General features: G+C 38.5%; 1 protein-coding gene and 1 pseudogene across 1 annotated transcript; both read left to right on the top strand.

Annotated features, from left to right (window-relative positions):
- The first annotated feature begins 1,985 nt into the window (after positions 1–1,985).
- LOC103698353 lies at positions 1,986–8,777 on the top strand (annotated as a pseudogene).
- Positions 8,778–13,354: 4,577 nt separating this feature from the next.
- On the top strand, positions 13,355–15,179 carry LOC103698354 (geranylgeranyl pyrophosphate synthase 7, chloroplastic-like). Its single transcript, XM_008780352.4, has one exon. The coding sequence runs from the start codon at positions 13,745–13,747 to the stop codon at positions 14,849–14,851; it is 1,107 nt and encodes a 368-aa protein (XP_008778574.1). The 5' UTR covers positions 13,355–13,744; the 3' UTR covers positions 14,852–15,179.
- Positions 15,180–16,941: the final 1,762 nt, after the last annotated feature.

The following is a 16,941-nucleotide window of genomic DNA, read 5'->3' as shown; positions in this document are numbered from 1 at the left end:
CTGATTTTATTTTAGATTGATTTATTTTATGTTAATTGGGTTTGTTTGCATATTGTCATTTGGGTTTATTTGCATATTGTCATTTTAGGATCTTTTTGTAATTATTTTATTTTGTGACCCTATATATATGAATCCATCCTCATGTTTAGGATTTTGATGAATGATGAATGAAAATTAGCCTCCTTGTCTTCTTCTCTCTCCTCTTCTTCTCCTCCTCTTCTTCTTCCCCTTCCCTCTCCTTCCTGCAGTTGTCCTGCATCATGCTTCTGGTCGTGCGGACTACTAGGGAATCGTGTATGTTTGGAAATAGTCTACAATATAAGCCGGACTACTGTTAGCTCAGAGAGAGAGTTTGAAACATAAAGGACCCTCCGTGCACCATCTAGGTCGACCATGTAGCAAGCTTTGCGTAGTCAATCTATAGCTAAGTGGCGAGTTTTTATTGGTCGATTGCCCCGATCTATTCCATAGTGTATCAAATACTATATAAGAATTGAATTCCATACGTGTAACTACTTTTGGTGGGACCTTTTGTTGGAAGACTACTGTGCAGCAAAAATCCTAACGATATTTTGGTTACGAAAGGCCAACGACGTTGGACCTTTGAGGTGCTGCTCTCTCCTGTCGGGGCAATATAGAAAACTAGAGACAGGGCGCAGGGTTTCAACTTCCAAGATGGTAAAGTTTATTTAGATCCACGGGGACCGTTGCAAGATGCTTTACATTACCATCCACATTTAATCCTATTTAATCCACTCTTATATGAAAAAACTGAACATAAATATGGAAATCGAAATGAAACACTTACTAAGAAGAATTTAATCCCACCTAATCAACTGTTAAATAAAAAATAAATATGAATATTGTAATCGAAAAAAAACTCGGAGGATTCAATCTCATTTAATCCACTCTTAAATTAGAAATGAATAAGGATATAATAATTGAAAAACAACTCCTGCCGAGAAGAAGAATTCAATTCCTCTTAATCAACTTTTTAATACAAAAATAAACATGAATACGGTAACCGAAAAGAAACTCTTGCACCATTTAATCCATTCTTTATTTCATTTTCACATATATTTTTTTTAAAGTAAGAATTTATAATTTGTATAAGATCATTCTAGTTAATTCTACAAGGCCGTTTTAGGAATGCTCTATTTATAGATGAATAAACTTTTGAAACAACAATCAATTGCTTTGAAATTAAAAAAAAATAATATTATCTTTGTATATGCCCTAAAATTTGCAGAACTCTTTGATTTGTAGTAAAACTGTTTATAGCAAGATGGATACTAACTCTCCTCTGATTGCTGAGCTTGATACACTCCACTGAAATTCAGATGTGAATTTGGTAGACAAAATCTATCTAAGATATTTCTGCGTCAGAATGCCCTACAGTGGATGGGATAATTCCCCCCCTTACCATATTTGGATAAATGTTGGGATCTAATCGTGATGCCACTGCTCCTTATCCGTGGATTCCATACCCTATTCCAACCTTTGAGCGAAAGCCCGTGACGCCGAGGGGTACTTGGCTTCAGTGATCACATGGATTCGGGGATGCAGTCGCGTCATTGAGAGGCCGATGCTCGGTAACATTTACAAACTTTTAAGAGAGTGCCGCATCTATGAGGCCATGCATGTATACAAGAAGGCGAATGGTGCCGTGACTAGGACTGGGTTGCCTATTTTTTTGCTGGCCATTTGGAAGGCTTTGGGTGGACCACGCATCGTTGTCAGAGAATTTATTGGCCGCATTTATACTCGTCCTATATGAGCCGCTGTTGTTGTTGTAAAATAAAAATAAAAATAAAAATAAAAATAAAAATAATAATAATAATAATAATAATAATAATAATCCGAAGGCCCGTGCTATGCTCTGGCAAAATGGCTAACGGCCTTGTACGTTTCCCTATCCCGGATAGCTTAGACCGAACGGCTTATCCGCACTAGTCCGGTGCATCCAGCCCGGTACACGTAACCCGCGAACTCTCTCTCTTGTCCCGCGTTCCTTCTTCCTCCCTTCCCTCCCTCCCTCTCCGATCCTTCGGGGACCTATTAATTCCCTCCGCAATTCTCCCCCATCTCTCTCTCTCTCTCTCTCTCTCTCTCTCTCTCTCTCTCTCTTTTCTAGGGGTTGAATCCTTCTCCTTGACGCCGGCGTCAAGGCGTGGAAAGACGAATCTTTCCACCTATATTCTTTATATAATTCTTGTCCCAAAACCCTCGGTCTCACCCCCAATCGTTGATTTCTTCTCCCACTCGCCGTCCCAATTTTTCCTCCTTGGAGGATTTATTTATATCAGATTCGGGATCCGGGAGGTGGGAGAAGGGAGCAGGGATTGGTTTTTCGTTGAGAAGGGAGGATTGGGAGAAGGCGGATTGGCGATGAAAATGGAGAAGAAGGTCGTCGTCTCGGATACGGGGGCGTGGGCGATGAATGTGGTCAGCTCGGTGGGGCTTATCATGGCCAACAAGCAGCTCATGTCTGCTGGTGGCTATGGATTCAGCTTTGGTACACCCTCTTTGCTTCCCTCCTCCTCCTTTTTTTCTCTCTCTCTCTCTCTACCTTTCTATCTTGCTGTGTTATGATGGAATTAATGTATAAAGATTCAATTTTTATCTTGAAAAACATGATTGATCCTGGTTTATTGGTGTTATTTTTTAAAAAAAATATTCAAGATGCTATATATCCCATTGTGGGTTTGTATTATGAATGATAACTTAAATGATCTCGGATTTATGCGTAAACCTGTCTGTCAAAATCTTTGAATTACTATAAGTCACTTGAAATGATTATAGAAGCACAAAATATTGGGCGCTAAGAATCGTTTCTTGGAAATCTTGAATTTGGATAGTTGATTAAGGTTTTTGTAGGAGTTTGTATGGATGCAATTTTATTTGGATCATAAAAACTGCATCTTGGGGCGATTTCTGGTGATACTGAAATTAACTGATTTTTTTAGTTGCTAGAAATTATGGGTTAACTCAGATTCACACAACCCATGCTATATAGAATTTTGGATTTTTTTGATTGATTTTTCTAAATTTAAATGAACTTTACTGATGGTACGTGAATTTCTGCAGCAACTACGCTCACAGGGTTTCATTTTACCCTGACGGGAATTATTGGATATGTTTCAAATGCATCTGGCTTGTCTATGTCCAAGCATGTTCCTTTTTGGGAGCTCTTGTGGTTTTCCATCGTTGCTAATCTATCAATTACAGGGATGAACCTTAGTCTCATGCTGAACTCAGTGGGGTTTTACCAGGTCTGTTGTTTTATGCCTGGTTTATCTAGAAATATATGATTTATTGTGTTGGAACAATATATTTGTCAGCCTGAATTCTGCTGTGAAACTTGCAGATCTCTAAGTTGAGCATGATACCAGTGGTTTGCATGATGGAATGGTTACTCAACAGCAAAAAACTACTCCCCGAGAGTGATAATGTCTGTAATTGTGGTAGCCTTTGGTGTTGGTGTTTGCACGGTCACTGATGTGGAAATTAATGCTAAGGGTTTCCTTTGTGCATGCGTGGCTGTGTTCTGCACATCGCTGCAGCAGATTGTGAGCATCTTAACATTCTTTCTTCTTTGAACATAGATCTTTAAATTGAATCAGAAATAATTATGACTTTCACTTTTGAATTCTTTCTGCTGGTATCATATGGCAGAGACTTAAAATTTATATGAAGTTGAAGGTAGGAAACGGGTGTTTTATATCATTTAACAATTGCATAGCTTTTGTGATGAATGCTTCATTTTTGTAAAGTAAAATTTGTTTCCTATCTAATAGTTGATTATTTAAGAAACTGGTTTTTCTCAATAATAGATTTCTTCTTCTCTGGTTTGCGCATCTAAAAGGTTTGTGCTTGGAATCTCATACGCCAGTTGTGGTAATTAGGTAATTACACGATTATGCTTCTGAGCATTCGGGGTCCTAGGAGGGTCGAATTGGGAATAGACCTACTAGCCTTCTTTTTACACAAAGTAGTTGCCTGAGGACTCGAACCCACCAAGCTCCAGTTGCAGTAATTATCACAAATTATAAAGTTAGAATGAAACAGATGTTGATATAAAGTCTACATTGTTATAATTGTATCATTTGAGACCCCTGGATGTATTTAGTACTTTTACACTGAAACATGTAAAACTTTAATTTTCAAAAAAAATAATGAAAACTCATCTGTTATATCGTTTGAGAATAATACTATATATTTGGGCATGTATATTTACATTTTATAATTTGATGATTGTATAACACATGGTAGTCTAAATTCTGTGTGAGATTAAGGCTCTAGGTAAGCACATTTGTCAACGAGTTTGTTTTTCTAGTTCTTTCCATATTGGCAAATTTCAAGCTTGATTGACACCAGATGCTTCTCAAAATTTGAAGAAATGAAGGAGTGATGAAAGTGAGATTCTTGGCCTTGAACTAATAGTTGTAGATGCTGACTGGGTGAGATATAGGGCCTTTACTCATTGGATTTATTTGGACACAGCTTGAGGCTTTTCATTTCGGAATCATGGTTCCATCCTTTTCGTGCATTTAAAGTTGTTGAATATTGAGAGTCGAGATTCTTTAGGAGGTGCTTGTCTGTTGAAAAGAGAAGGTTTATAAATAGAAAATATGTAAGATGATTCACAGTGAAACATGGGTTTAGAAAATTTTACTCCAGTAGATTTTCAGTTTCATAATTTTACTTTGGAAAATAACATGAATATCAAAATGCAAGTATTTTGGGTGTTGTATTGTGTTTTTTCAAGGGACAACTGCATGCGCTTGTAGATTGTCCATCACATTAGTGTGGTGAATATCCGAGAGGAGGGTTTAAAATGGATTCCATGCCATTGGTTCATCTATGGACAACATGCAAAACCAGCTATAGTCTTGCTAGGTGACAACCACTAAATGCACAGAAACTGGCAGTACAGTTAAAACAGAGTTTGATCAACTTAAGCAATGAACTTGATGTATAATAAGATGTTGACTTTTAAATGTTGTTAACTGCTAAAGCTTGTTTAAGAGTCCATGTTTCATCAAATCAGGTTGATAAAATTCAATCACATTTGCTAAGTAGTTGCTTGCGATGAACACTGAAATATTGCAGAAGCCAGAAACAGAGATTTTGATGAATGAGGTCAGAGTGCAAAGGGTTTATTTGGAAAAATAACTATTGACGAATTAGAATTTCAAAATAGCCGAACTCGAGCTTTGTTTTAGATTTTAGTCTATCAGGAGTTCTAAATACAAAGGAGGCTGCTGGTGTACTTTAGCTAGAGAAAAATGGAAAAAAAATGGAAAGGTGCCTCATAATCTGAAAAGGCTGAAATGTCTTTGTATGACCAAAAATGTCATGCATTTATTTGAAAGAGAAGATGAATGTGAATATTAGGAAGAATTATTGTGAAATAGGGGGTTAATAAATAAACATTTAGCAGAACATAACATCCCTTTATTCCGAGCAAAACAAGCAATAGTTTTACTATGAATCTCTTCAACCGACAAATGATTGCATGGATGATAGAGGTATTATTTCAGGTAACTCATGATGGGTTTTGGGCTCCACAGAGGTTTACTATATTTATTTTTATAAATTGGGTACTTTTTCTATGTAGTAAGTTGGAAGAAATTTAGAATGAGGTTCTGCTGATAGGACATTTGGATGCTCTCCAAATATTTAGTTGCAGTGTCTGCTTGCCTTTTTCATGCCTATGCAATTAAAGCGTTTTTCAGATCTAGAGAAATGAATAAAGAATGGGTTGCTAGCTTTTGTATTCCTTACTCTCTTTGCCAGCTTCTTTTTTCTGACCTTGTTGGCTATACTCGCGCATGTCGTGTGAGGCGCCGATATACCCAAAAAAAAACTATAACTTGAATTCTTCATAGTTTCTCCTAGTGAAAAATATGATATAATTTTAGTCTTTTTAATCTTTAGCAAATTGTAGTCCATTTGGCATGCCTGTTTAACTGCTTTAGCTAAGGGCAGTTCTCTTCCACAATGTGGGCTGTGGAAGTCTTGTTTAGACAGAACCTGTAATTGTGCTAAGATGCTTACTGTATTGGTACTATTTGTCTGGGTTAAGGCTTGTTGGTTAAGGTTTAGATATATACTTAAATTCTTATTATGTATAGGGAAGTCTTCCTGTATCAAAGATCGTATCGCGGCAAAAAGAGTAGCCTGGTTCATGTGATCACATTCTGTCAATTGAGTTAGTTTGTATGTAGGATAAAGTTCTGCACTAAGGTTTCCTAGTTTTTTCTATTTTTTGATGGAACTCTCCATAGAATTCCTCAAAGTAATGGCCACCTAGGAATCTTTTTAAATACTTTCATGTTGTACTGCTGTATATTACTGCTGTTGGGATTTTAGTTGCAGAAAATGCTATGCTGCTTGCCTTCATTTATTCCCCTAACTGTAATGATGGTCATTGATATGCTGATGTTGAATGCTTAATTTTTCAAAATATAAAGGATGGTCATTTTATTGATTCTGTTTAATCTTTGCTTTCTATATCGAATATTGGAATACAGTTAGTATACTCTTGCCTATGTTAGATGTTGCATACCACAATACTTTGGAAATAGTTTGCTGATTCTACATACATTCTCCAGTCTCTGTGTGAATAAACAATCTAATGCTACTTTCATCTTTCTAGACCATTGGGTCTTTTCAGAAAAAGTACAACATCGGTTCTTTTGAGCTGCTGAGCCAAACTGCTCCGGTTCAGGCTATCTCTCTTCTTTTATTTGGCCCTTTTGCAGACTACTACCTCAACGGGCAGTCCCTCTTGAAGTACCATTTCTCTACAGGAGCAACTGTAAGTTCTAAAATTTCCCTTAGAATTGGACCACTTCCTATGAAATTTTACCCAAGAGTTGATATCTTTTTATTGCTGGTTAAATACTTTATCCCCTAATATTATGCAAAATATCATCATGCCATCAATTTTCCATATTCAGCATACACTAAATGATGACCAGTAAAAGTAATGCAAAATAGCGTCCATAATAAAAGACTTGATAGCTTGGCAGAAAAAAATAGGTGCATAAAGAGCAAAGATTGGTTCTTGAAAAGATGGTACAGTTGTGATGGGGACTGCTGTGAGGGAGTAGGATATCAAGTTTTTTTGAAAAATGGGTGCTGTAGAAAATTAAACAGGATTGCTGGTTGCTTGCAGTTATACAAAAGGTGTTGCATCAGTTGCATAACCTAGTCTTCACCCACCCATTCATTTTACGAATGTATATTAATGATATTAAGTTATTCTTGACTTTGGACTAGCTATAGTCACGTTTCCTATCTGTGATGGGGCAATAATTACATATCCGATTTAACCGATGGATGAATGTGCAAGCATACATTTCATGCTTATTTGAGTAATAGCAATGAGATTCTCCAATATCATGCTAAGAATAGTTAGGATTTTCAGAAAAAAATGCTATTCATTTGGTGAGAAATAAAAAGGAATAGCAAAAATTCGCGTGGCTAAAACTGAAGCAGCTACTTTTGAAGTAACAGAAAGAAAAGCAACGACTGGAGTGGGTGAGTCAGAGTTGAAATGAGGATTCCTCACTTTTTTCTCTCATTCAAAACCATGCATGAGACGTTCATCTCGCACGGATCCTAAGTGATAAAAGGAAGAAGAACTCTGTCTTTCTTTTTTGATTACCTTCCTCGCGTATGTATAAGACCGAATCCATTCGATTTCTAAAAAGAATTGCTAATCCTTAACTTTTCGAGGGATAATGCCATATTTCTAGTTTGTGATAGGGGAATCAATAATAATGAGGCTAGTCCAAAGTACCATGCCTAACCATCCAGTTATGCAAGTCTCAATTTTATTAATTGAATATACTAACATGCTCTCATTATAGAATGCAAAAATATTATCACTTTTTTTATACACAATCGAGTTCATTATTTTCTATAATATACATGCACATTGACTTATACATTTATACAAGTTTATACGTAAAAGGGATTCTTACCTGTAACCGGCAATAGAACTCAAGCAAGGTGCATGGTAAGCTGTATAATTGCACATAGGAAAGGCTCCTGCCCATGCACATCAACATGCATGTTTTACTTGTTTCTATTTTTAGCTGCCCAAATCAAATATTTTTGGGCTATTCATGATTAAACCTCTCCTTTCCACTCTCTTGCAGTTGTTCATACTCCTCTCCTGTTCCCTATCTGTCTTCTGCAACATGAGCCAATACCTCTGCATCGGCCGGTTTTCTGCAACGTCCTTCCAAGTCTTGGGTCACATGAAGACCGTATGCGTGCTAATATTAGGATGGATACTGTTTGACTCGGCGCTTACTGTCAAGAATGTACTAGGGATGTTGCTTGCTGTGGTGGGAATGATAGTTTACAGTTGGGCTGTGGAGCATGAGAAACAGGCTAAATTGGCTTCCCATGTCAAGGGTGATAGAGCATTGGATGAGGAGGATGTAAGTCTCCTAAAGGAGAAAGTAAACAGTCTTTCTGAGTCAGATCTCGAGCTTGCACAGACGAGGAGTTGATTCTTTGATTTTTTGATTTGTTCTTTATTATTTAGTCAAAATCAGTTCTTTTTTGCCCCTTCCATAGTGTTAATTACTCAAGTCTTCTCACATCGATCAAAGCTCCCAATTGACTGTGTTGTAGGGGAGTTTTTCTTTCATACCCAATTTATCCAGGATCAGCATGTTCATTTGTGTTATACATAAGACGAGGGTGAATCCCATGGTAATGATAATTGCTCATCAGGAAGACTCATTTTTCATAAAGCTTCTTGTGTTCCCATTTGATCAGATGGTGATTTCCTATGATGATTTGGTACCTTGCAGCTTTAAATTCCAAGTTCTGAAGTCCCAACTATGTTTGTCAACTGCAGACCATCTTAGCAGCATGGTATCTGCATATAAAAACCGAGAAAATTATGGGACCATTGTAGGACTTGTTTGGTTTGCAGGAGGAGGGAAAATGTAGCCGATGGGAATATACAGAATTGTTGCATGTTTGGTTGGAGTTTTCAAAAAAGAGAGATAAGAAAGTGGCTTTTTCATAAAAATAAGATTTTCATATTTTATAAAAAAGAAAAGTCTATATGGAATATGGGAAAGTCTAATTTTCATCGGTTGGAAATTAGGGTTTCTAAAGGTTTTCTTAAGCTCTTAAATAGAATAAGATAGGTTTTTGCCTTTATTAAGCGTATAACATGTGCTTTACACAACTTTTCAAAAAAAAAGAGAAAAAGATGCTTAATCAAATATAAGCCACTCTGAAATGTGTCACTTTTCTATGGTCAATCAAACATCTAAAAATCACTTTTTCAGGCGTTATATATTCAAACATCGGTTTCCTAGGAAAAAAAATTCCAATAAGATTTTTTTTTTTCATGCGAACCAAAAGTGTTTTCAAGCCAAACTCTCCATTTTGCATCCCAGATATTATGCTGGTTTCAAACTTTTTGGGGAAAAATTTGTATGGCAGTTTGCAGTCTATCTATATTGCTATCTTAATCAGGAACCAAAGTTTAGCCCTTGGAAGAGTGGAAATGTAGAAGCACAACTCACCTAGAACTTAAACCTAAAGCCACCTGGTAATGATAAGAACCCAAGCAGCGAATATTAAATTATTTTACTTAGTTTGTCAATACAGTTCTGCAATCAAATAGGTGCCATCGTAGTCTAATATTTTTGGCTTTCATGCAACAGTGTTTGAAGAAATAAAATGGCGGGATTTTGAAGTGTTTGTCCCCCTTTTCCAACCCTAACATCCTGACTTCAACTGAAACAAAACAGTTAATATTTTTCAACTAATGACTGATTTGGTTGATCATTATTTATTTAACGATAATTACGGTCTTTATTTTTCTATTATTGAAATACAAACTCTCTAAAAGGAAAAGAGATACCAGAGCAAATCATCTCTCTTTGCAGAGCATTATAATTCCAAAAAAAATGAAGTATAGTAATTATCAAAAATAGTGATCAATATAACCAACTATTAGTTGAACAATAGAGTCTATTTTGTTGCAATGACCAAATATCAGATTATATCATTTTTAGTTTTTAGAAGAAAATTAGAATGTTTTGGACTTTCTTTAGAAAAAGAGGTCTGACTAATCAAAAATCCTATGGTGGCTAGTAGGGTTCAAGGGCCCTTAGGTTCATAAACTTGAGGTCAAATGGTCCGACTTATAGTTCTAGAACAATTTGTGCCTAATATGGTTAGGTTTGAACTAGTAGATGTTGGTGCGATGCTAGTTGTTTCTCTAAAAGCGGAGTTTGCTATGTGTTAGATCCTTGAATGATCCATTTAGGCTTGAATTTAGCTAAATGTAAGCTGAGTTGGCATTGATTATCTCAAAAAAGTGGAGTTTGCTTAATGTTAAAATCTTAAATTATCTAAATTTAGATGAGTGTAACACATAAAATAACTTTGTATTAACTTATGACTCTCAAATAGGGTTCCAATGTACTCCAACTTAATTCAGTCCTCACTTGAATCTTATCATATTTATGATCGAAATCATAGATACAAACAAGACTAGCTTGACTTGAGTGCAGAACTGCAGATCAATTGGGGACCAAAACCTATGGCCTCCTATGTGCCTATGCGGCAATTGGTTGGTGTAGAGTGGGTCATAGAATGTGATTATAGTGCTGATGAGTTTGTCTAGTCAATGGTTACCTAATTAGTATAAATCGTATTGATTCTTAATACAATCTAGTATAATACAAAAAAAAGCAATTTAGGAATTCTATACAAGAAAAATAACTCTATTTCATTCGCTCTCCTTTATCTTGTTATCTTGATACTTTTCACTAAAACGTTACGACATTACGTATCTTATATATCTTTAGTAATTCCAACTAATTTACAAAATGGCTTTCCATAAATCACACAAAACGAAATTGAATTAATGAATAAAAATAAATTTCCTTGCCCTACTCTAGTGAATCTTTTTTTTTGTTTTAGAAAAAGCAAATCACAAATCTTGAACATGAACTTTAACCAAGTAAACTAATGAATTAGACAGCCATGGTCCGGGTTTTAGCAAGCTTAGATTTCCTTTATTATCCTTACCATATGAGCTAATTCACCAAGGAGACAAAGAACTAAAGAGAATATGTATGTGCTTGAGTAACTTAGCCTAAATTGATCTAATTTGAACCAATATTTTAAGATCCTGATGGATTGATCTATTCAGCTTGTGACTGGAGTATCTATCTACATTAGTTAATCCAAAATCCTCAAATCCATTTGAATGGTTCAATCGCTTGACCTCTTCAGTGTTGAAATTTTATAATTATTATTTTTTTGTTTTTTAATTTTTTTGTGATTCAAAATTCTAATCATTTTATGCTTAATATCAATTTTATTTTTGAGGATGTTTGGAACTCTTGATGAATGATAATTATTTCTCCAAATAACACTGAGGCAACTCTTGGTGAAAGTGTGTCTCCCTTGATTAAAAGAGTTGCGCGGATGGATATTTCTTAAACATTATCCTTCTTGGCTTGTACCATTTTGAAACCTATAAATAAGTGTCATAAGGTAGCATAAGTAAGGGCCAATTAGAGATAGAGAAGAACAAGTGAATTTCCATTATGCCATTCCTTATTTTAGAGTTTTATATTATATTATTCTGTCAAAATTTGCACTCAAACTAGTTTAGGTTCATCCTTGATTCATTTTAATGGAATGCACCGTAAGATTATTATGAAATAGTTCGCCGAATCTTCGGAGTAGACCCTTATTAATTATTTACACCGCAACAAGACAAATCTACTCTAAAGAGCGTGCCATCCAATAGCATGCCCCGAACCCGATTATATTTTCTAAATTATGTTTATTCTTACTTTCTTATTTCATGTTGTCTTATATTAGTTATTTTATTCTATTTGATAGTTAAAAATATCACCTAGTATTTCTAATCATGAAATATAACATAAAGCTCGAAAAGTATGCTATCTTCCTTAGGTAAGATGCATTGACCGAATAGACAATAGTATTTTCATATTTGTTTGATCTTTAATTATATACAAATTGAATATAATACTACTAATTTGTTGCTAATTATTTTTTCAGTCTCGGCAATTTTTTCAAGTTATCATCCAAGGAGTCACTAACGAACTTTTAACTCTACCTCTAGCAAAAATAACTTTTAACTCTACCCATAGACTTGAATTTTTAAAAGGGAATGATGATAGGACAAATACGTATGAATAAATTTTTAGATATTATTGAAAAGATAGCATATTACAAAGAGGGGGACATAAAAAATAAAATAAAATAAAATAAAAACAAATGTCGAATACATGGTCCATCTGACACACGACACCCACGTATAACAGTAAGATTTTTTTTAATACAATAACGACACACACTAAATGCATGTAAGTACATCCAAAAAATCAAAAAAAATAATTGATGGGGCAGAAAAGGAACGGATTCGAGACCCTTCCAGAAAAACTCTTTTGAATGATGCGTAATATAGAAGAAACCCAGTCAGCAGTACTGTTTGCCTTCCGATAAATATGAGTGGCCTGAAAGAAGCCAAACCCTTTTACGAGCTTGCAGATATCCCAAAACACCAGGTGTTGGTCGACATGGTTGTGCTGGCCTTGAATCTAGTTGGTCACCGTGGCTGAGTCATCTTCAAGATAGATACTATCTGCATCCAAAATTAATTAAGTTTGGAGTCATAATTTCTAATCATAAAGCCTACTCTCTTTCTGCTTCTATTTTTAAAAATACTGCTATTCAAGTTAACCTTAGTAAAGCTAGAAGGTGGGAACTTCCGTATGACAAAAACGGTCATCATCGTTTATACTTGGTTCAGGCAAACACTTTAGGTTCAAATTCATGAAGCGTACCCACTCACTGGGCAAAGCCGTCCTTTACCCCACCAAGAAGTTTCCCAACTTCTTCCGCGCCGTCCATTCGATCATCCCTGGCCTCATCACCGTCCTTTCCACTGCCCCCTACGCTACGGTCCGAATGCGAACAACGTGCCGTCCGTTGCTTCTGACGATCACGCCCGATCACCATCCCACCCCACACCGGCCCCCAATTCAAACCACGGGCCCCACCTCAAAATCATCTACGTGTTAACTTTTCATCGGCCACTACACGTACCTCCCTGTTTGCCATTCGCCCCCCGACTCCTCCCTCATCCCATCCGTCCATGGTGACTTGCGGTGCTCCCCGCAATGTGTACATCAGCGTGGACGCCTGTCACCTCTCTCTCTCTCTCTCTCTCTCTCTCTCTCTTTCTCGGTGCTCCCCCCAACGTGTATCTCAATATACACAGCTTCAGTTACCCCGGTTGCGTGTAGAAATTATAACGCATAGTTCAAACCTTATAAAGGGATAACGAACGGGGAAGCCTATCATTACCCCACTCTATCCCCTTCCTCTTCCTCACTCCCGCTCTCCGCTTGTCTCCCTCTTCCCTTATCTAGCCCCTCATCCATTCCTAAACCCTTCCATAATTAATACCCTTGCATAAATTCGCCCAATCCTTCGTCTCCACCACCTGCTATTCTCTACTTATCCCCTCCTCCCCCGCTTTCCGTGAAAATTACACAATCTCTTAATTCCCCCTATTCCATACCGCTAATTCCTTTCCTTAAAGTTCCCAATTGTTTTATTCCCGCAATATCATATCGCTCATTGCCATTTTTTTAATTGCTCCTCCCGGTCGACGATAAGGAAGGAACGAGAAAAGACGAAGAATAACAAAATGGCTTCCTTCGCTCATCTCCTCTGCAACCCGGTGGGCTCCTGGGCCCACCTCTCCACCCGCTCCTCCTCCTTCCTCTCCCCGTCCTTCCCGTTCCTGCCCTCCTCCGCCTCTGCCCCCTCCGCCCGCCGCCGCCGCCGCCCCGCCTGTGCAGCGATGGAGGTCAACGCCGCCGCGTCCGCCGCGGTGCCGTCGGCTGTGGAGTTCAACTTCAAGGGGTACATGCTCCAGAAGGCCGCCGCCGTGAACCGGGCCCTCGACGCCGCCGTTCCTCTCGCTTACCCGGAGCGGATTCACGAGGCGATGCGCTACTCCCTCCTCGGCGGGGGCAAGCGCGTCCGCCCCGTTCTCTGCCTCGCCGCCTGCGAGATCGTCGGCGGCCGCGAGCGCCAGGCTGTGCCTCCCGCCAGCGCCGTGGAGATGATCCACACCATGTCCCTCATGCACGACGACCTCCCCTGCATGGACAACGACGATCTCCGCCGCGGCCAGCCTACCTGCCACCGCGTCTTCGGCGAGCCCGTTGCCGTACTCGCCGGCGACGCCCTCCTGGCCCTCGCCTTTGGCCACCTCGCGGACCCTGCTTCCTACCCCGCTGACGACCCTGTCCCCCCCGCTCGTGTTGTCCGCGCCGTCGCGGAGCTCTCCCGCTGCGTCGGCGCCGAGGGCCTCGTCGCGGGCCAGGTGGTCGACCTCGAGTCCACGGGGCTGGGAACCCCGGTCGGCCTCGAGCGCCTCGAGTTCATCCACCTTCACAAGACCGCCGCCCTTCTGGAGGCCTCGGTGGTGACAGGAGCGATTGTCGGCGGGGGATCCGACGACCAGATCGAGCGGCTAAGGCGCTATGCTAGGTGTGTTGGATTGCTGTTCCAAGTGGTGGATGACATCCTCGATGGGACCAAGTCGTCGCAGGAGCTCGGGAAGACGGCCGGGAAGGACCTGGCCAGCGATAAGACCACTTATCCGAAGCTCATGGGGCTGGAGAAGTCGAGAGAATTCGCCGAGGAGCTGCTCAAGGATGCAACGGAGCAGCTTTTGGAGTTTGATCCCATGAAGGTGGCACCTTTGCTTCATTTGGCCGATTACATTGCCCACCGGCAGAAGTAGAGCTATGGAAAGCAGTGACAGATGGCGGGTAGTCACAGAAGTAGCTACATATGGGATAATTGATCTATCAGTGGAAGCAACCTTCTTCTCCTCTTTCTCCTCTCGGTTACAGGTCAATGTTCTGTTGTTGTTTAATCTTCGTACTTATATTTGCCCCGTTCTTTCTAAGATGTATTGGAACTTGATAATTTATGGCATGTTCTTTGGTGATTAGCATGTTGATATTACCATCAATGCAGGGATCCAACACCCGAATCGAGTTACTTTATGGTCATACGAATATGTCTGCAATTATTTCATAAAAGTGTACTGCAACAAGTTCTTTCTACTTCCTCTGTTCTCATTCTTTACTTAATTGCTTCTTTTTTATGTCAAAGAGGTTCTGCTACTTTGTGGCACAATAATTGGTAGCCTATTTCTTGAGTGTTAATGAATAAATTGTGTTCAATGCATGTTTGACTAGGTGAGTGTGCTTTATCGGTAACATATCATTCATTACAGGGGTAAAAATTTTGATGAAGGAAGTTGATCTGGGATTGATACTAGGTGAGAATTCAAATGGTGAATCAATGATAATGCAAAGCTCAAGAGTTAAACATACCTTTGAGATTATAGAAATGGCGGACAAGACATCTTTAGAATGCTTTGTCATCATTTTTTGCTGACAGCTTGACCTAATCAAGTTATAATTTTCCTAGCGATTTTGCCATAAGAATGCACCAAAGCCACCAAATCTCTATGGTGCAGTGCACTGCATATAAGTGCGCACTATAGAACATCCTTGTCCTAGTGATTTTGCCATATTTCATGAATAAATGAATGATGGCAGGCATTGAGGATCTCATCAATTGATTTAATTACCTGTCCAGTGAGGGATTAGCATGTGGTTAGTTGCTTGCAAGTTTTGCACAGGAAGTGAATATATGCAGTTTATAGTCCAAAAGAATAATATAGCTAACAGCAGAGGAAGTCTTGAGGCCTCTGAATGAATGGGGTTGCAGATTCTCAGATTTAGCAATCATTTATATGGAATCAAGAGGATCATGAAGAGGAAGGGGGAGAGGAATCATTTACTTTCAATGACGCTTCAAATACAAATGAACCCTATTTGGACTTATTGACAGGAAAAGTGAAATGGGCAAAAGAAAATAACTTTTCTTTTATAAGGTTTTGGGCGTTATGCTATTTTTGTAGGAGTGAGGTAGCAAAGTTCTCTCTAAGCAAGTTTAGAGTGATGTAGATTAGTTGAGGGGAGAGACCTTATTAGGGTTTCGAAAAAGGGCTGAAATCTATGGGTTGCTGGGATTTCATGTTTAGGCTTGAGATTTCAATAAATTTGAACTATGAAAGTTGGAATTTCATCGCAAAACTGATAGTGAGTTCTGGTAAATCTAAAGAAGGCTCATAGAAGGAGCAAAAGGGTTTGGAGGTGTCTGGGAATAAATTCACTACCTTGCCGTCCATCACTAATCAAATTTAGTTTTCATATCAATGAACTAGCTTGGTAAGTTGAAAGAAGAATTGATTAAATATAATTTAACACAAGGATCTGCGATTTAGACTCGAGGGATAGAGGAAAGACTGTATCGGAGTCACTTCAAAACCTAGTAATCATATCTAGAGTTGCAAGCCTCATGCTAATTCTACAATAGTACACCATAGGAGAAGAAGATATTACATCCATATTCTGTATAAAAACCTTATTGGATAACTAAGATTTTAAGTTTTGGCGACGGGAGGTGTCCCGACCATTTTGTCTTGTTTCTGTGAGAAAACGGTACTGGGACAAGGTCGGGACACCACAACCCGCCATGCGGGGGAAGAAGAAGAAAAAAGAAAGAAAGGAAAGAAAGATGATGGAGAGGAAAAAGTGAAATTAAAGAAGAAGAAAAAGGAAAGAAAGAAAGGAAGGGAGAGGGAGAAGAATGAAAGGAGGAAAACAAGGAAGAAGGGAAAGAGAAATAAAAAAAGGAAGGAAAGAAAGAAGAAAAGGAAGGACAACAAAAAAAGAAGAAGAAAAAGGAAAGAAAGGAAGGTAGGCGGAAAGGAAGAAAGGAAAGAAAGAAGAAAAAGAAAGAAACTAAATATCT

The sequence above is a fragment of the Phoenix dactylifera genome, chromosome 15, assembly GCF_009389715.1.
Source record: "Phoenix dactylifera cultivar Barhee BC4 chromosome 15, palm_55x_up_171113_PBpolish2nd_filt_p, whole genome shotgun sequence".
Taxonomy (NCBI): Eukaryota; Viridiplantae; Streptophyta; class Magnoliopsida; order Arecales; family Arecaceae; genus Phoenix; species Phoenix dactylifera.
The sequence above is the reverse complement of the archived record's forward strand: the minus strand, read 5'-3'. Positions and strand labels throughout refer to the sequence as shown.